We start from the raw sequence: 20,559 nt of genomic DNA, 5'->3' as shown, positions 1-20,559 counted from the left end.
CATAGTCTTGTAAAGCAACCCTACATGTATGAGTTCATGCCAGTTAGCTTCATGATCATATGTTATTAAAACTCTCTAGCCTATTTGGATTTTAGAGTAATACATTCTTGTGCTTTCCCAATGGTCTGAAACTTCTCAAGCTGCTTTCATCAATGATGTAGAGTCCTGAAGAGACACACAGAAAAGGACAGGGTCAGACAAGGTAATCATGACCCATAGAATGGGTCAGGGAGCATTTACTGTCTTGCTTCCTCACTCTCAAGGAATTAGCAATTCATTCATTGTTTATTTAACAAGCACCTGTAGTGCAGCATTGTATGCCAGGCACTATACTAAGCTCTGCTGATAAATGCTCCTTTTGCTAAGGAATGTATAGTCCCGTGAAAAGGACAAGCATATAAATGCATATTTTTTATATTGTATGAAAATAACAAGAATGATCTTAGAAAACCTAGATTATGGCTGGGCTCGGTGGCTCACGCCTGTAATCCCAGCACTTTGGGAGCCCAAGGTGGGCGGATCACGAGGTCAGGAGATTAAGACCATCCTGGCTAGCACGGTGAAACCCCGTCTCTACTAGAAATACAGAAAATTAGCCAGGTGTGGTGGCGGACACCTGTGGTCTCAGCTACTCGGGAGGCTGAGGCAGGAGAATGGCATGAACCCGGGAGGCAGAGCTTGCAGTGAGCCGAGATTGTGCCACTGCACTCCAGCCTGGGTGACAGAGCGAGACTCTGTCTCAAAAAATAAATAAATAAATAAAACCTAGATTAGTTGGATTTCTTGCTTAAATCCCAGTGCACTCAGAGTAGAACTGCTTGCCATGGGCTTCCAGTTATCTGGCCTCTGATTGGCTGTGGGACCTCACCCCCTACTAATACCCTACCCTCTCTGCATTTCCTGTTTCTCAGACCTCCTAAGCTCACTTCTGCATTGAGACCTTGGGACATGCCATTTCCTTGGCCTTGAATCTTCTGTTCTCAGATTTTCTTACTGCTGGCCCTAACATGCCATTCAGCCATGAGCCTGAAGTATTCTCCACAGGAAGGTCTTCCTTGACTGTCTAATTAAAACTGGTCCATTTCCTTCCCCACCACCTGTCACTCTTCACATATCACAGCACCTGCATTATGTTCCTCACCCCACTTATCACCATCTGAAATGATCTTGTATATTTATCTGTTTATTAGCTTCATGCCTGCCACCCTTCTGTAAAAGAGAAACTTCAAAGCCGGGGGGAACCTGTATTTCTGGTTCTCACCATATTCTTAGTTCCTGGAACAGGGCTTGGTGCTGAGCTTGAATGAATGAATGAATGTTATGTTAGAGGTGAGCATCCGGTGCAAAAAGAGCATTTAGGAGGGGCAGTAGAGCAAACTGGAGAAGTCAATTTAGGCCTTCTAGAAGAATGAAGCCCAAATTTAGACTTAGAGAATGAATAGTGAAAGGAAAGCAAGGTGGAAGAGTGAAGTGGTAAGAAAACACGATAGGCAGGGACCCCAAATTGTGAGGCTTTGACACATGTGCCGTGCAGAAGGCAGTGGGGAGCCCTAAAGGCTTAGACAATTGTATGCTCTTTGCCAAAGGAGGTTATGTCACCAACCAGATTTACAGTGAGATCCTCATGGATAAGCCAACTCTGTGATTTCTTCATAGAATTCACTGAGCACCCCAAGGACCTCTGCAATGAAGAGGAGAAATCCAATCTGATAGATGAAATGCAGAGAAAGAAAGGGGTTCTCTGGCCACTGTCATTTAGAAGATTATGCCCTTTATTGCAGTAAGGCACCATGGTTTTTAATGTCAAAAGGCCTTGCCTTCCCACCCACCCTCACTCTCCATGTAAGGCGATAGATTTGTAAAACGAGTTGTATTAACTCAGTAACATTGTGCTAAAGTGATTTTTTTATTATGGGACCAAACATGTTGGGATCACCACAGACTTATGATAACATAATTAGCTAACTTGTTAAACTTTGACATGGTCCAGATCAACAGAATGAATTTATTTTTGAAAAAAAAAAATGATTTCAAATGACCAGAATATATTTGATTTTTTTCTTTAGCCAAATTTTCAAAATTTAAATATGCATATATTTTCTCAGACTTGGCGCAGGTGTGGTTGGAATTGTTAATATACCCTTGGAAGTCATGGAACCATCCCATAATAAACAGGAATTTCTCAATGTCCAAGAGTATAATCATCTACTAAAAGTCATGGGACAGTACTTGGTCCAGTACTGTAAGGACACTGGCATCAGTGAGTATTCAATAGTCATAGTAGGAGATACTTACAGAGGGATTACTTTCTGTGATTTCTTTAAGCTGACATGATTATCTGAATTCAGATTACCAGCAACTGAAAACTCTGAAAGGGAGCTCCTGCTTTAAAAACAGGAGTGAGAAGGGAGCCCATTTCAGAATCTTTCCCAGACTATCGTGAAAAACAAAGCAGCAGATTAGAAATTGCAAGGGAATGGCAATCAGAGAACAGAGTGAGGTGGCAGCTGACCATGGAGGAAGGAAGCAGAAGATTGCTCCAAATAGACTGAGAAACCCTGCTCTGGGCACTGGGACTCCACTGTGTGAGAGCACATAGTCCCATGCAGACCTTAGTAGCTCTTATAATGTTGTTATGTCATACCATGGCGTAAAAACTACTGACCCTGGGTAATTGTAGATATGTTAAACTTTTTTTTTTTTTTTTTTTTTGAGCTGGAGTCTTGTTCTGTTGCCCAGGCTGGAGTGCAGTGATGCAATCTCGGCTCACTGCAACCTCTATCTCCCTGGTTCAAGCAATTCTCTACCTCAGCCTCCCGAGTGGCTGGGATTACAGGCACCTGCCACCATGCCCGGCTAATTTTTGTATTTTTAGTAGAGACAGAGTTTTACCATCTTGGCCAGGCTGGTCTTGAACTCCTGACCTCGTGATCCACCCTCCTTGGCCTCCCAAAGTGCTGGGATTACAGGCCTGAGCCACCACGCCTGGGCAGATATGTTAGACTTTGTTTTGCATAGTTAAAAATTCTTGAGTATGTTAATTCCAGAAAGATTTCAATTAAAAATTTCTAAAATAAATACATCTGGAAACTTAAAAAGATAAACTTTAGTTATCTGAAAAATGTGATTTATTTAGATCACCTCACTCCTCAGAGACACCTGAACAATGAGATTATGTGCTATGTATTAATTAAACTTCTTTTTGTTTTTCAACATATATTTTAGAATCAAGGTGTACATGTGCAAGGTTGTTACAGAGGTATATTTTGTGATGCTGAGGTTTGGGATATGACTAAACTTGTCACCCTGGTATTGAGCATAGTACCCAATAGGTAGTTTTTCAGCCCTTGTCTCCCTTCCTCTCCTCTTTTATATTCCTCAGTGTCTATTGTTTCCATCTTTATGTTCATGTTTACCCAGTGTTTAGCTCCCACTTATAAGTGAGAATATGTGGTATTTGGTTTTTTTTTTCTGCATTAGTTCGCTTAGGATAACGGCCTCTAGCTGCATCCATGTTGCTGCAAAGGACACAATTTCATTCTTTTTTATGGCTGTGTAGTATTCCATGGCATATGTGTGCCACATTTTCTTTATCCAGTCCACTGTTGTTGGACACCTGGGTTGATTCCGTGTCTTTGCTATTGGAAATAACACTGTAATGAACATACATGTGGGTGCATGTGTCCTTTCGGTAGAACAACTGAGTTTCCTTTGAGTATATACCCAGTAATAGGATTGCTGGGTTGAATGGTAGTTGAAATCTTAGTTTTTAAAGAAATCTCCAGACTGGTTTCCATAGTGGCGAGACAAATTTACATTCCCACCAACATTGTGTAAGTGTCCCTTTCTCTCCACAGCCTGACCAACATTTTTTTTTTTTTTTTACTTTATAACAAAAGCCATTCTGACTGGTGTGAGATGGTATTTCATTGTGGTTTTGATTTGCATTTCTCTGGTGATTTGTGATGTGGACCATTTTTTTTCATGTTTGTTGGCTGCATGTATGTCTTCTTCTGAGAAGTATCTGTTTGTGTTCTTTGCTCACTTTTTAATGGGGTTATCTTTTGCTTGTTGATTTCTTTAAGTTCCTTATAGATTCTGGATATTAGACCTTTGTCAGAGGAATAGTTTGTGAATATTTTCTCCCATTCTATAGGTCGTCTGTAAATAAACTTAACTTTTAAATTAGGCAGACATAGGGCTCCATTTATGTCAAGAAATAGGATATCATGTATTCAATGATTTGGGTGAAGTATGTGTAATTCATGTACATTAAAAATATGTCTCTACCCTTGAGTCAACTTAAAATCTTCACTTGAAGTTGTAATTTTAGAATATTTTCTTTCCATTTGTATCCATCCTGCCGTACCTAAAACTTTCTCACCAGCAAAACGGAAAAGCGTAGGAACTCAGTGGGAAATTATGAAAGGGGGAATGAGGTTGAGGGGACAGATTTCCTGCCGAAGCTGAGTTTTCATGTCATGGTCTAAAACATACTCAGAGTGTGTTCTGTGCACTAATATTATCAACATCACCTGGAACTTGTTAGAAATGCAGAATCCCAGGCCCCACCTGAGACCCACTGAATTAAAATCTGCATTTTTACAAGATCTCCAGGTGATTTATATTCACAATCAAATTTGAGAAGCACTGCTCTGAAGAGTATACCTATGTAATTTTTCCTGGGATAGGCATATCTTTTTTCACATGTATTTTTTTTTCAGAGACATGTATGAAGTTATGCTAAACAGGAGAATCATTACATTGTTTGGCAGGGTTTGCTTAAAGCTGTAGAAAACGTGTAAGGTATAAATATCAACATAAACATAGTGAGGTTTAACTCAAACATCTACTCTCTGGTCTTTAACTGCTAGTATGACATGGTACAAAAGGAAAACATTAAGCATTTGAAAATCATGAACCTCCTCATACTCCTCTTGTCTTCGCTGTAATCCCTTCCTTGTCTTCATCCTTAGAAGAAAGAATTAAGTCTTCAGAAAGAGGTAGGCATTAGATTTAAAGGTCATAAAAATTATTTCCATCTAGGTCACACTTAGGAGAGTCATACTCCGTCCTCTTTGTGGGTGGAGCTCTCTCGAAGCCCCTTTGCTTGGTGTGTGGGTACCCTCCCAACAGTTGTACTCCCAACTAGAGGGTATCATTTGCTAGCCCCCACTCCTTACCTAATTCCCTGTCCTTATCTAATTGTTTCTCACCTTCTACCTAATTGTTTCTATCAACCTGTTTCTTAACCTTTTCAACAGATATAATAGGGTTTGAAATAAATATATTTGTGTTTTTATTATTATTGTTTGATAACATATTGTTTTCACAATTCCATAGTTATCTATGAATTGATAGAGGGCTAGAGGATACTGTCACAAAAGATGTTCCTCTAGAAGGAAGGTAGAGAGTAGAGGAAGGATAGCAGGCATGTGTATTTGTTCATATATTTCACTTCATCCTCAAACTTCATTATCAAACTAAATCAAGTAATCAAGGTCAGAATTGGTAGTTTTAGTAATTTGTAAGGAGATTGACCTTCAAGGTCTTTGCTCATTAACTCCCACAGGAATAACCAAAGTTATATAATATTTGACTATCTGAAAACCAGTATTACAGGGCACACAGTTTTAATGAAAAGTATTTAGGTAGATTTTTTTGCCTTGTAAATAAAAGATGCAGTCTTAATATTTGCTGAAAGTCTGATGTGTTTTTAGGGAAAATTGGGTCCTTGTAAGAATCGAATCAGCAAAAAGAGAAATGGAGAGGTAATGACTTTGTGTCATTTATCAAATCTACATTTACTTTTGGCCCAGCTGATGCTAACAATCTCAGAAATATTTTCCTTGTCTCTAAGTTTGACCTCACCTCACTGTCTGCTACTATGTTTTCTGAAGCTTTATACATCCTTACAATAAAATAGAAATATTAATCATCAGCTTTGGGGAGTAGGGAGAGAAGGAGAAATAAAAAGTGGGGAGAAACAAATGAAATTTGGGTTTGAACAGGAGCAATTATGAAAAATTTATTATTAAACTTTTCCAAAATGGATCAGAATTGAGCTGATGTTTCCCAGAAGAATTCAAATCATAGTTCTTCAGTTGGCAAAGAGGGTAAAATTCATTTAGCCTAGTCACCTTTAATCCGCTCACTCTCACTGCCGTTTTAAGACTGAATGCAGGCCACCTGTGAAAGGAAAACTGCTCCCTCTTGAGGCAGCCCATGAATTTGCACAACACTATTAAAAAATACATAAATCTTCATATTAAATCCAAATCCATATCTCATGGGTTCTTTCATTCAACTATGCTAGGCACAAGTGTTCTAGGACCAACAAATCAGACATGGTCTGTCTTCTCTGAGAACTTACAGTCTAGGGTGGTGCTATGGTCTGAATGTTTATGTCTCCCCTGCAAATTCATGTGTTGAAAATCTGACCCCCAGGATGATGGTATTAGCAACTGGGACTTTACAGGGGTGATGAGGTCATGAGAGCAGAGCCTTCGTGATTGGCATTAGTGTATTTATAAAGGAGGTCCAAGAGAGACCCCTCATCCCCTTCTCCATGTGATGTTCAAGTGAGAGACAGCCATCTAAGAACCAGGAAGCAAGCCCTCACCACTCACCAGACTCAGAATCTGGCCGTGCCTTGATCTCGGACTTCCCTGTCTCTAGAACTGTGAGAAATAAATGTGTTATTTATAAGCCACTTAGTCTATAGTATTTTGTTGAAAGCAACCGAATGGACTAAGACACAGGCTAACACGATTTGACAATTAGAAATAGGATTAGTGCCCAACAGAGAAGAATGAAAACTGCAGAAGCCAGTGGCCAGGAGCCCACAGTCTGTAGGCCAGGGAAGGCCTCCCTGAGGAAGTGGTATTCCTAAAGGTTGGGGAGGGGTTAGCTGGGTCTCCTGAGTTCTTCCTGCTTGGGGCCCAGGAGGATAGGCCTAAAGCTTTTCCAAATGGCAGCCCCCCAGGTATTTGAAGACAAGATTATGTCTCTCTTCAGTCTTTGTTTAATCTTGACTAACACTTCCAAGTTCAAGAATAGTAATTATTCTTCGTTTGACATGGTATTAAATATATTTACCGTCCTAGTATTGTATTTTAAAGTGTATCATCTAGAAACAAAATGTGCCAGATGAAACCCGAACAGCCTTGACTGAAATGGGATCCTCATCTTTCTTTTGAGTTGTTGGAATCTTATTGGTACACCTAATAATATGTGAACTCTCAGTAAACACATTATTGACCCTCAGTGTCCCCCTTACCATTAAAGTTTTTAACAAAAATATTAATATGTGTTCTTGTAACCATGCCTCTCTTTTCTTATTTTTTCCAGTAAGTGGTTTTGAGCCCTAGTATAGAATCATAGATTTATCCCTAGTAAAGTTTATCGCCTTATTAGGCCTCATTCTTTCAGGTTGTAATGACCTTTTTTTTGGAATCTAATGCTAACTTCTAACTAATGTGTTATATTCCCAGATTTACGTAAAGTCTGGCTAGTATTTTCTCTATGACTTCATGTAAACCCTGTTGCATAGGACAGGAAAATCAGACCCTGGCCTTCTATCAATGATCTCCACTGAGTAAAAGTGGGTACCTTGGGACATGTTTTCCTGATTATGCTATCACCTAACCCTTGTCAATTACCCAGTTTGTGCATAATTTTGAAAGTGAGAAATAATATTTTTTACATGAATATTTTCTTTAAAACATAGACAATGCTGTAGTACCTGGATATAGCTAGTTGCTCACAACAGAATTTTGTTTTCCATATGATGCAATTTAGTCTCTAAGATCTCAGAAAGGGACTACCAGGAAAATGAATATGACAACTTTGCTAAGGGTACACGTCGAGTGAGGAGGCAAATATTAAAAGGTGAGAATATGAGACAAGTTTATTTGAAGATGTAGTCTGAGAAACAGTTCATATCTTTTTAATTCAGTTTTTGAAGTTAAAGATTTTATGTATGTACCCGTTTTACTTAAAAATATTATCAATATTATATTTTATATTATTTTTAAATTTATTATGGTGTTATAGGCTGAATTATATTCCTTTCAAATTCATAAGTTGAAGCCCTAGCTCCCAGTAGCTCAGGCTGTATTTGGAGATAGGGCCTTTAAGAAATAGTTAATTTAAAATGGAGTCGTTCGGGTGGGCCCTAATGCAGTCTGACTAGTGTCCTCATAAGAAGAGGAAATTCAGACACAAAGAGACATACCAGGGATAGGTGCACACAAAGAAAAAAACATGTGAGGACACAGGGAGAAGAAGGTGACCATCTGTAAGCAAAGTAGGGAAGCCTCAGAAGAAACCAAGCCTGCCAATACCTTGATCTTGGGCTTCCAGCCTCCAGAATAGTGAGAAAATAAATAAACTTCTGTTGTTTAAGCCGCCCAGTCTGTGGTATTTTTTCACGGCAGCCCTAGCAAACTGATACATATGGGAGATTTCAAAATTAGAATTAAAGAGAATATTATAATGAAACTCTATAAACCCATCAGCCAGCCTCAGTGATCAACTTGTAGGTGAACTGGTTTCATCTGTAGCCCAACTATTCCCCCACAACTGGATTATGAAGGCAGTCTCAGACCCTGTATAATTATATCCCTAAGTATTTTAGCATTCATTTCTAAAAGTAAGTACTGTTTAAAAACCACAGTACAAATATCATTACCTAAAAATTATTACCTTCTTAATATAATAAAATATCCAGTCTGTTGTTCATATTTCTAATTATCTCCTGTCATAAACTGCAAGGTTCTTTCTCTATCACTCTCTCACACTCTCTCCCTCTTCCACTCCCCTACTCTCTGTTCTTCCTTAAGTTTATTTGTAAGAAAACCAGATTGGTTGTCTTATAGTTATCACGCAGTCTAGATTTTGCTCACTGCATTACTAGGAGTAGTTCAACAGGTTCTTCCATTGTGTTCATTTTTATTTAAATTGGTAGACTAGCAGCTTGCCCATTCAGATGTGGCTTTTTTGTCAAGATGTTTCATAGGTGGTAGTGTGTTCTTCCATTGTGAGGCTGATTGTCTCTCTTTCAATGATATTAGCAGTTAATGATCAATGCTTAGATTCCTTAGGAGTTCAAAAAATTATATTCTCATTCTATTATGTTTTCTTCATCAGCTCTAATACTTCTATAAGGAAAAACTGTCTTTCATCTACTACTTGGTTACCCTTATTGGTATTTTTACTGTTTAACAGAAGCAACTGAACTCTATACTGCTAAAAAATTGCTTTGGATAAAAGCTTGATGTAAAAAGAGTAAGAGACAATTAAAAGATTAAAATATGATATAGACGTTTTGCCTAATTGATTTACATGACATAAATATGTACTCTGTTTAAAATAATTACTTCATGTCAGCTCCCAGCAAATAAAAAGATGGTTCAGGAGTTCATCAAATTGACTGTTGGAAAAAAAAAACACATTCTTAGATTTAATTCATTTACATTGCTTTCAGCTGGTAATTGAAATTACTACCATTGACAGCACTTATGCTTCCTTTTCTTTCTGACTGTACCTGTATTATCATGATAATGACATTTTTTACATCTACAATGAAGTTTTTTGCTAAAATATCTCTGAGGATCTCACCCGTATTGCAAATAAAATACTAAAAAGTTTAGGACCCTTATTCTTTCTGGAATTCAATAAAATTTGATTCTTATAGTTTGATTTTTCCCTGCCATACCTAAAGGAAGACCTCAAAACTCTCCTCATCAGCCTGCTTAAGAAGAGTAAGTTATATTTAATGACTCTGAATTTAAAACTGCAATCAGAAACCTAATGTACAATATGAGGACTGTAGGTAATACAGTTGTACTGTATATGGGAGTTTGTGGTTTGGTAAACAGTTCACTTCCCTGTAATAAAGCAGCTCACAATGCATCTTTGAAGTAACATGCTGAGATTCATCTTCTAAACGTGTACATGTAAACTCTTTGCATTATGGCTTTAAACACAATGGTAAGGAATGTCTTTGAAAATCATGTTTTAAACACTTGCTTATGAAGTTCACAGTTTGCTAAATGGTTCATTTCACTATAATAAAGCTGCTCACAATGCATCTTTGAAGAAAAAAAAAGTACTGTATATGGGACTTACACTGAGTAGGTTTTAGCTGCTCTTGCTGCAAAAACAAGAAAAATGGGTAGCTGTGTGAGATGGATATATTAATTTATTTCACTGTAGTAACCCTTTTACTATCTGTATGTATCCTATAACACATGTTGTATACTTTAAATACACACAATAAAGTTTATTTTAAAATATTCCTCTAATCCATTAAAAATAAAATAATTTAGCCAGAATTAAGCATACATTGTATTAATAAAAATCAAATATGGGTCTTTAGGCTTTTAGGAGCATTAGTTTAGTCAGTAGGCTTCATGTATATGTTGAGTAAGGAGAGTTCTAGTAGAAAGGTAGTCTAACCCAGGTATTGGGGACACATACAGAGCTGACTAGGCTATTGCCCATGATAACACAGAATTCCTTAGGAATACACTTTAGATTTGATTTTTATGTCTAGTTTTGATTTCCACATTTTAGAGGGAAACTGGAATATATCCAAAGGAGAGCAGTGACAATGACTAAATAAAAATATAACCTAAAAAAAGAAGGTCAAATTTATTTCTTCTTGAAGAAAGAACCAGGAGAAACATAATTTTCCCCAGTGTTGTTTTTGAAGATTTGCCGTAATGAGGCCTGTAGCCCTCTCTCTTCTAGTCTCCATGCACAGCATCATGTGGTTCCCAACTGGGAGCCAAAATGCCCTAGGGGATCTCAGAGTATACCAGGGAGGCCATGAATTCCTAAGTCTACAAATAATTGTCTAAGATGACGTTATGCCTCATACATCTATATGCTATAGATTTTTATATGTATAGAGATGTAGTTGTGGGTAGTAAAATATAAAATTACTCAAAGTGTTATTAAATTCATAATTTGTTTATTTTTTGTCATCATATATTTTCTTAGGTTGAGGGTGGGGGTTCTAAAAGTTTCTTGCAGCATACGGAGGTCCTCACACTTAAGAAGGTGGGTAACCAGTGATACGGAACTAGAGAAAATGATGCTACATGGCCATGTCAAATGAGGAAGTTGACATTTGGAGTGAATTGGGCCAGCTGCAGACTACTGGAGTTTTGCAGGGGAGCATACTGTGCTTACAGTAGAGTGGAGAAGTGAAAATGTTCTGACAGCAGCTGCCACATAACTTTTGCCACTGACTGGACTCATAACATGAGACTAGCACAACCGCATGCCACCATACCCAGGAGCCAAGAGAAAGGGAAGAAGGACTGTAGCATCTTCACCACCACTGAATATATCTTGCCTTGCTTTTTTTCACTTCAAGTAGACCACCTTGGGAAGTGAAAAACAAACAGGGATAGCAAATAGGCCTCAATTACCCTTGCACCACACACTAAATCATCATGGCAATTCTTCCTGATAAACGGCAGTTGGCCTCATGGTTCTTCTCAAGAGTGTACCAGGCATCATTACCAACTGATTGGAGTTGACATTATCAATTGAAACTAGTTTGCCATCCCTAATCCAGAGCTTTCATTAAGAACAAAGATGATAAGCGATCCCACCTTGGACCAGATTAGGAAGGGTCTGATGCCTGGCTGTTACATTAGCTTTAAACGAGAGGGGTAATGACAAACAGGACAGTATTCAACAGAGGAGGAAGAGTGATTTAACTGTTCCCTCAGAAAAGGTATGAAATTTTGATCTCAGGAGATCTTTAGAATGTAATCATCTATTTAGATGCAGAACCACCTGAAAGTGGGAACTGATTTAACATTCTCCAGGTATACCATTTTTCTGGTGCTTTGAGTTTATAAACTGTTTCAGGCCTCCTTATTTTGATGGAGACCATCAAAGCTTTGCTGTGGTAGTTTACTATTGAATTTGATTGAGTCTCTCCTAGGCTAACTGATTCCCTGAATGTCATTGTATGTTCTATGAACAGATACAAAACTGACATCTAAGAGGATGTTGTATTTCTTTTTTTTTTTTTTTTTTTGAGACAGAGTCTCACTCTGTTGCCTACGCTGGAGTGCAGTGGCATGATCTCGGCTCACTGCAACCTCCACCTCCTGGGTTCAAGCAATTCTCCTGCCTCAGCCTCCCAGGTAGCTGGGATTACAGATGCCCGCCACCACACCTGGCTAATTTTTTGTGTTTTAGTAGAGATGGAGTTTCACCATGTTGGTCAGGCTGGTCTTGAACTCCTGACCTTGAATGATCCGCTCACCTCAGCTTCCCAAAGTGCTGGGATTACAGGCATGAGCCACTGTGCCCCACACATTTCTCTTATTTTTAAGAGGCAAAATATGTGTCAGCTGCTCTTGTAGTTACTGGTTTTTGGCAAATTTTCAGTAAATTATTGCAGTATTTCCTTTTTTTTTTTTTTTGAGGTGGAGTCTCGCTCTGTTGCCCAGGCTGGAGTGCAGTGGCGCGATCTCGGCTCACTGCAAGCTCTGCCTCCTGGGTTCACGCCATTCTCCTGCCTCAGCCTCCCAAGTAGCTGGGACTACAGGTGCCCACCACCATGCCTGGCTAATTTTTTGTATTTTTAGTAGAGATGAGGTTTCACTGTGTTAGCCAGGATGGTCTGGATCTCCTGACCTCGCGATCCGCCCGCCTCAGCCTCCCAAAGTGCTGGGATTACAAGTATTTCCCTTTTTTTTTTCCCCAGGTGCTTGGTTTAAAGAGGCTCCTGAACAATTCATTAGATTAATTTAAATATTAGGAATCTACTGAATAAAGTATTCCATACATAGCTGGCAGTAAATTAACCTTTCAGTTTTTTTCTCACAGATACTTCTTCTAGAAATTGAGAATTTAATTCTGTGTGCATTAATCCCAGATTATCCTATTAATTTAATGAGCTTATTGGTTCTTCATACAAAAGTCTTAAGATATGTACTCTTTTATAATTTTGAAAATTAGCTGTGTGCTTTCAGCCATCTACTCTTTGTAGTAGTAAACTGAATTTTTTAATCAACCTATCTTGAGGATGTTAAAATAATTTATAATTTTGGAGTTAATGAATTTGGGGTTATCTGCATGACTCTTTTTATAGGTGGATAGAAATATTTTGGTTAATGTTTTTTGGAAGAGACATTATTCCACTTTCATTTTATTTCAGACAACATATTAATGAGGCATTTTGTCAAGAATAGCAGCAACGTTGGTTGAGGGCTTGTTAGGTGCAGGATGCCGACCTACAAGTTGAAGACATGCAGAATTATAAAGCACACTTCCTCCTTTGGAAAAGTGCAGTGCTCATGGAGAAGTAACTTTTAAAGAGGAAAAATAGGTGACAACAGCAAACTTAAATTTCTGCAGGGCTCTTTTGTGTTTTTTTTTCTTTTTATTTTCATTATGATGAAATACATATAACATGAAATTTACCATCTTAACCACTTTTAAGTGTACAGTTGAGTAACGTTAAGGACATTTAAATGCTGTACAACTGTCACCACCATCCATCTCTAAAACTCTTTTCATCTTGCACAACTAAAATGCTATACCCATGAAACAATAGCTCCCAATTCCCCGCTTTTCCATCCTCTGACAACCACCATTCTACTTTCTGTCTCTATGATTTTGACTACTCTAAGTACCTCATGTAAGTGGAACAATACAGTATTTATCCTTTTGTGACTGGCTTATTTCACTTAGCATAATGTCCTCAAAGTTCATCCATGTTATAGCATATGTCAAATTCCCTTCATTTTTAAGGCTGAATAATGTTCTGTTATACACACCCCCCCCACCCCCCACATTTTGCTTATCCATTCATCTGTGGATAGACACTTGAGTTGCTTCCATGTTTTAGCTATTGTGAATAATGTTACTATGAAGATGGGTATACACATTTCTCTTCAAGGCCCTGTGTTTTTTAAAAGCAATTTTCAAGTACATAACATATTGTTATTAATTATAGTCACAATGATGTACAATAGATCTTCTGAACTTATTTGTCCTGCCTAACTAAAATTGTGTATCCTTTTACCAACATCTCCCCAACCCCCTCCCCCAGCCTCTGGTAACCATCATTCCACTCTGTGCTTCTATGAGTTTGACTTTTTAAGATTTTACATATAAATGAAATATACAGTATTTGTCTTTCAGTGCCTGGCTTATTTCACTTAACGTAATGTTCACCAGGTTCATTCATGGCTTTGCAAATTACATTTCCTTCTTTTAAAAGGCTAAATAGTATTCCATTGTATAGGTACCACATGTTCTGAAACCCTTTATCTATTGATGGACATGTAGATTGATCCCATATCTTAGCTATTTATAAATAGTGCTGCAATGAATATGGGTGTGCAGGTATCTCTTTAACATACTGATTTCATTTCCTTTGGATAAATATACAGAAGAGGACATCCTGGATCATATAGTAGTTCTATTTTTAATTTTTGAAGGAAACTCCATATTATTTTTCATAATGGCTACACTAATTCATATTCTTGCCACCAGTGTTAGGGTTTGTTTCTATCTGCATCCTTGCCAACACTTACCTTTCATGTCTTTGGTAATAGTCATTCTAACAGGCATGAGGTGATATCTCCCTGTGGTTTTAATTTGTATTTCCCGGGTGCTTAGTCACATGGAGCATTTAAAAAATATATACATGTTGGCCACTTATATGTCTTCTTTTGAAAATTGAGACCCTGCTTTAAGTTCTTTTGTGTATATGCCCAGCAGTGGAATTGCCAGATCACATGGTAATTCTATTTTTAATTTTTTGAGGAACTACCATATTCTTTTCCACAGTGGCCACACCATTTTACTTCCCACCGGCTGGGTTCCTTCCCACAAAATAATCCTAATCCTAATGAGTAGGATTCTAATGAGTATAAAGTGGTATCTCATTGCAGTTTATTTGAATAGTCTCTCCCTTTCTTTCTCTCATTTCTTCTAGGGTTTCCATAAGGTGTATAATGGCTTACTTGATGATGTCTAGTTCTTAGGCTCTGTTCACTTTTATTCAATTTTTTTTTTTTTGAGATGGAGTCTCACTCTGTTGCCCAGGCTGGAGTGTAGTGGCACAATCTCAGCTCACTGCAACCTCTGCCTCCTGGGTTCAAGCAATTCTCATGCTTTGAGATAGAGTCTTACTCTGTCACCAGGCTGGAGTGCAATGGCATGATCTCAGCTCATTGCAACCTCCGCCTTCTGGTTCAAGCAATTCTCCTGCCTCAGCCTCCTGAGTCTCTGGGACTACAGGTATGCACCACCACACCCAGCTAACTTTTGTATTTTTAGTAGAGACGTGGTTTCACCATGTTAGCCAGGATGGTCTTGATCTCTTGACCTCATCATCCGCCCGCCTTGGCCTCCGAAAGTGCTGGGATTACAGGCTTGAGCCATGGCGCCCGGCCTAATTTTTTTGCATTTTTAGTAGAGACGGGGTTTACCATGTTGGCCAGGCTGGTCTTGAGCTCCTGACCTCAGGTGATCCGCCCACCTCGGCCTCCCAAAGTGCTAGAATTACAGGTGTGAGCCACTGTGCCTGGCCACTTTTATTCAATATTTTTTTGTTGTTGTTCATTAGACTTAGTTTTCATTATTCTGTATTAAAGTTCACTTCTGTGTTCAGATTTTCTCTTCTGCTTTCTCTTTTTTTTCTTTTTTTTTTTGAGATGGAGTATTTGTCTGTCGCCCAGGCTGGAGTGCAGTGGCGCGATCTCGGCTCACTGCAAGCTCTGCCTCCCAGATTAACGCCATTTTCCTGCTTCAGCCCCCTGAGTAGCTGGGACTACAGGCACCCACCACCACGCCCGGCTATTTTTTTGTATTTTTAGTAGAGACGGGGTTTCACCATGTTGGCCAGGATGGTCTTGATCTCTGGACCTTGTGATCCACCCACCTTGGCCTCCCAAAGTGCTGGGATTACAGGCGTGAGCCACCACACGTGGTGGCTCTTCTCTTCTGCTTTCTCAAATCTGACTCTGTATCCCTCTAGTGATTTTTAAATTTCAGTTATAGTATTTTTTCAGCTCCATAATTTCTTTTTATTGTCTTTTTAAGTTCTGTATTTCTTTATGATAGTTACATTTTGTTCATACATCATTTTCTTGACTTTTTCACATTTCTTTCTTTCTTTTTTTTTTTTTTTTGAGACAGAGTTTTACTCTGTCAGCCAGTCTGGAGTGCAGTGGCACAATCTGTGCTCACTGCAACCTCTGCCTCCCAGATTCAAGAGATTCTCATGCCTCAGCCACCCAGGTAGTTGGGATTACAGGTGTGTGCCACCACACCTGGCTAATTTTTGTATTTTTAGTAGAGACGGGGTTTCACCATGTTGATCAGGCTGATCTCAAACTCCTGACCCCAGGTAATCCACTTGCCTCAGCTTCCCACAGTGCTGGGATTACAGGCATGAGCCACTGTGCCTGGTCTTCTTTTTTCTTTCTTTCTTTCTTTCTTTCTTTCTTTCTTTCTTTCTTTCTTTCTTTCTTTCTTTCTTTCTTTCTTTCTTTCTTCTTTCAGTTCTTTGAGTGTCTTTGAGACAGTCATTTTAAGGTCTTTGTCTAGTAGATCTGCTATCAGGTGTTTTTCAGGCACAGTTTCTGTTGAGTCATTCTTTTGCTTGGAATGTGCCATACTTTCCTGTTTCTACGTATGACTTGTGATTTTTTTTTTTTTTTTTGCCGAAAACTGGACATTTGAATCTAACAGTGTTGTATTTCCAGAAATCAGAGTCTCTTCCTTCTCTAAGACTTACTGTTTTTTTTTGTTGTTGTTGTTTAAGTTGTTGTAGGCTCTCTCTGTGCAGATCAGCCCGAGCTATACACTTAAGGTTTTCTTGGGTTTTTCTGAGCCTGAGCCTGTGCCTTTGCCTGGACACGTGCAGTGACTTCCTAATTTCCTCTCTACATGTAGCAGCTTTTGGATGCACTAGTCTTCAATGTCTGGTTTCCATAAGGTGAAAAGGAGATAAATGAAAGGAGGTAAAAAAAGACACCAGTCCCTTAAATCCCCTGGAATTCACTCCAGCTAGAAGGGGAGGGGCTTGCAACCATGAGGGAGAGGCATAACAAAAATGGCCTTCACCTCTTCATCTATACTTCTGTGATCATAGCCAGTAATCAGTGATCAGAGCAGGAGTCCCCATTATTTGGAGGACAGGGTCTTTTTTTCTCCCCACCCTAATTTCAGCAAGCTGTGTGAAAGATCTTCCAGGAACATGGAGTGTAGGATGGGTAGCTACTACTGGCTGAGAGCTGACATGACGGAAATTAACTGCAATTTAATATCCATCCCTTCCCCTGAAAGTGGTAAGCCTTCAGTAGACTCCAGAGTTCCCAAATAGTTACATGAGATTCTGCCAGTGCAGTTTTTGTCTAGGTGGTGAAACAGACTTCTGATGCTTCCTACTCTATCTTCTTCCCAGAATCCTCTAAGTTTTGTAGTTTTTAGTGTGCCTTCACATTTATTCTTTGTGATAAATTTGCAAGGCAGGTTACTGCAGTCACTCACTTGATAGATGAGAAAGTTTAGTGGCTTGCCCACAAGCTATACAACTAATATGTAACAGAGCCAGCACTCAAATCCATGTTTCTTTTAATCTACAGCACCCTCTGCTTTGATATAGTAAATACTAAATAGTTAATGTAGAAATCAGAGAAGCAGGCGGGGCACGGTGGCTCACGCCTGTAATCCTAGCACTTTGGGAGGCTGAGGTGGGTGGATCACTTCAGGTCAGGAGTTCTAGACCAACCTGGCCAACATGGTGAAGTCCATCTCTACTAAAAATACAAAAATTAGCCAGGCACTATGGTGCACACCTGTAATCCCAGCTATTCAGGAGGCTGAGTCACGAGAATTGCTTGAATCCAGGAGGCAGAGGTTGCAGTGAGCCAAGATCACACCACTGCACTTCAGCCTGAGTGAAGGAGTGAGACTCTGTCTTAACCAAAAAAGAGCCTGTATAGCCAAGACAATCCTAAGCAAAAAGAACAAAGCTGGAGGCATCGCGCTACCTGACTTCAAACTATACTACAAGGCTACAGTAACCAAAACGGCATGGTACTGGTACCAAAACAGATATATAGACCAATGGAACAGAACAGAGTCCTCAGAAATAACACCACACATCTGCAACCATCTGGTCTTTGACAAACCTGACAAAAACAAGAAATGGAGAAAGGATTCCCTATTTAATAAATAGTGCTGGGAAAACTGGCTAGCCATATGAAGAAAGCCGAAACTGGATCCCTTCCTTATACCCTTTACAAAAATTAACTCAAGATGGATTAAAGACTTAAATGTAAGACCTAAAACCATAAAAACCCTAGAAGAAAACCTAGGCAATACCATTCAGGACATAGGCATGGACAAAGGCTTCATGACTAAAACACAAAAAGCAATGGCAACAAAAGCCAAAATAGACAAATGGGATCTAATTAAACTGAAGAGCTTCAGCACAGCAAAAGAAACTACCATCAGAGTGAACAGGCAACCTGCAGAATGGGAGAAAATGTTTGCAATCTACCCATCTGGCAAAGGACTAATATCAGAATCTACAAAGAATTTAAACAAATTTACAAAAAAAAAAAAAAAAACCCATCAACAAGTGGGCAAAGGATATGAGCAGACATTTCTCAAAAGAAGACATTTATGCAGCCAACAGACACATGAAAAAATGCTCATCACTGCTCATCAGAGAAATGCAAATCAGAACCACAGTGAGATACCATCTCACGCCAGTTGTAATGGTGATCATTAAAAAGTCATGAAACAACACACACTGGAGAGGATGTGGAGAAATAGGAATGCTTTTACACTGTTGGTGGGAGTGTAAATTAGTTCAACCATTGTGGAAGACAGTGTGGCAATTCCTCAGGGATCTAGGGCTAGAAATACCATTTGACCCAGCAATCCCATTACTGGGTATATACCCAAAGGATTAGAAATCATGCTGCTATAAAGACACATGCACACGTATGTTTATTGAGGAACTATTCACAATAGCAAAGACTTGGAACCAAACCAAATGTCCATCAATGATAGACTAGATAAAGAAAATGTGGCGCATATACACCATGGAATACTATGCTGCCATAAAAAAGGATGAGTTCATGTCCTTTGCAGGGACATGGATGAAGCCAGAAACTATCATTCTGAGCAAACGATAACAAGGACAGAAAACCAAACACCTCATGTTCTCACTCGTAGGTGGGAATTGAACAATGAGAACACTTGGACACAGGGAGGGGAACATCACACACCAGGGCCTGTCAGGGGGTCGGGGAGCTGGGAAAGAGATAGCATTAGGAGAAATACTTAATGACGAGTTGATGGGTGCAGCAAACCAATATGGCACATGTATGCCTACGTAACAAACCTGCACGTTGTGCACATGTACCCTAGAACTTAAAGTATAATTAAAAACACACACACACACACAAAGAAATCAGAGAAGCAAAACCTCATCAACCCTTCTAGATACCAGGGAGTAGTACATCAGGATCTGGTGTACAGAGAAGAAGAGTATGAGATGAACCAAGACAGTTCCACTGTTAACAAGTCCATGTGATGCTACCCTCAAAGGCTAAGGAAGCTGAGAGGCCGAAGAAAGAGGCTGACAAATCCAGTTTCTTAGAAATAAACATTTAATAGGGTCTTAGGAACAAAAGCTATGTCTTAGGCTGTGGTGAGATAAGAATGGTGGATCCCTGTGCCATTAACCCCCAGACCCAGGACTTAAAAACCATAGGGAAAGAATGTGTAGGACAATTGAAGTCAACCCCTCAGTGAATTGTAAGAATGCAATGTGAATCTACCTAATTCCAGGTTTTATGGTCAAGGATTGTTTTGACCTAAGGGAAGGATTTACAGTAACAGTAGATAAAGTAGAAATTTTAGAGGCATTTCCAGAACAGGGGTTAATCTTAAGTCAACACGGCAGATTAGTATTTAAGATGGAATTGCTGGATTCTCCACGAAAACCAAATACTGGGCCAAGAGAAGAAACTGAAAGTCTGAATTAAAAGCCCCAAAAGCCAAATCCAAAGGAAAATTTGGAGCAAGAGCAGCTGGGGATTTTGTGAAGAGACAAGAGGGCAGACCTGGGAATTTGTGAGGTCTGCTTAGCCCAGCCCAACTGTGAAGACTGTTTTGAAAGCTGAGTTCTTTCTCTGCTGATCTCTAAGCCCCATAGCACCCTGAGCCAAAATTTTAACAGGAATAATAAGGTGTTAGGTCATTTATTTGCATTTTTCATGGGTTACATAGCCGTATGTTAAGGTTGTTGTAAGGCTGGTACCATGGTTAGTGGTTATCATATTGGACAAAACAGTCAAACATGGATTCTTTTTTTTTCTTTAAATTTTATATGCACATGTACAGATATTCAAAGTGCTAAGAAAAATAAAAAGTGAAAAGTAAAAGTATTTTCCCTTGCCTTCCTCTCCACCTCTCTTTCTGCTCTAAAGATATCCACTATTAAAACTTTCTCTTGTATCCATTCAGGAAAATGTGCATCGCAATTTTATATGG

General features: G+C 39.1%; 1 protein-coding gene across 3 annotated transcripts in view; it reads left to right on the top strand.

The window, feature by feature from the left end:
* The window catches only part of MORC1 (MORC family CW-type zinc finger 1), a 165,993-nt gene that overhangs the window by 61,389 nt on the left and 84,045 nt on the right, over positions 1–20,559 (top strand). For 2 of the 3 annotated variants that reach the window (XM_019023101.4, XM_055381193.2), the window contains 2 exons: positions 2,106–2,260; positions 7,801–7,890. In XM_019023101.4, the coding sequence (XP_018878646.2) occupies positions 2,106–2,260; positions 7,801–7,890 (245 nt within the window). The remainder of the gene's footprint in view (positions 1–2,105; positions 2,261–7,800; positions 7,891–20,559) is intronic. The other variant, XM_004036029.5, reaches the window with a different exon arrangement.

Source organism: Gorilla gorilla, chromosome 2, assembly GCF_029281585.2.
Source record: "Gorilla gorilla gorilla isolate KB3781 chromosome 2, NHGRI_mGorGor1-v2.1_pri, whole genome shotgun sequence".
Lineage (NCBI taxonomy): Eukaryota > Metazoa > Chordata > Mammalia > Primates > Hominidae > Gorilla > Gorilla gorilla.
The sequence above is the reverse complement of the archived record's forward strand: the minus strand, read 5'-3'. Positions and strand labels throughout refer to the sequence as shown.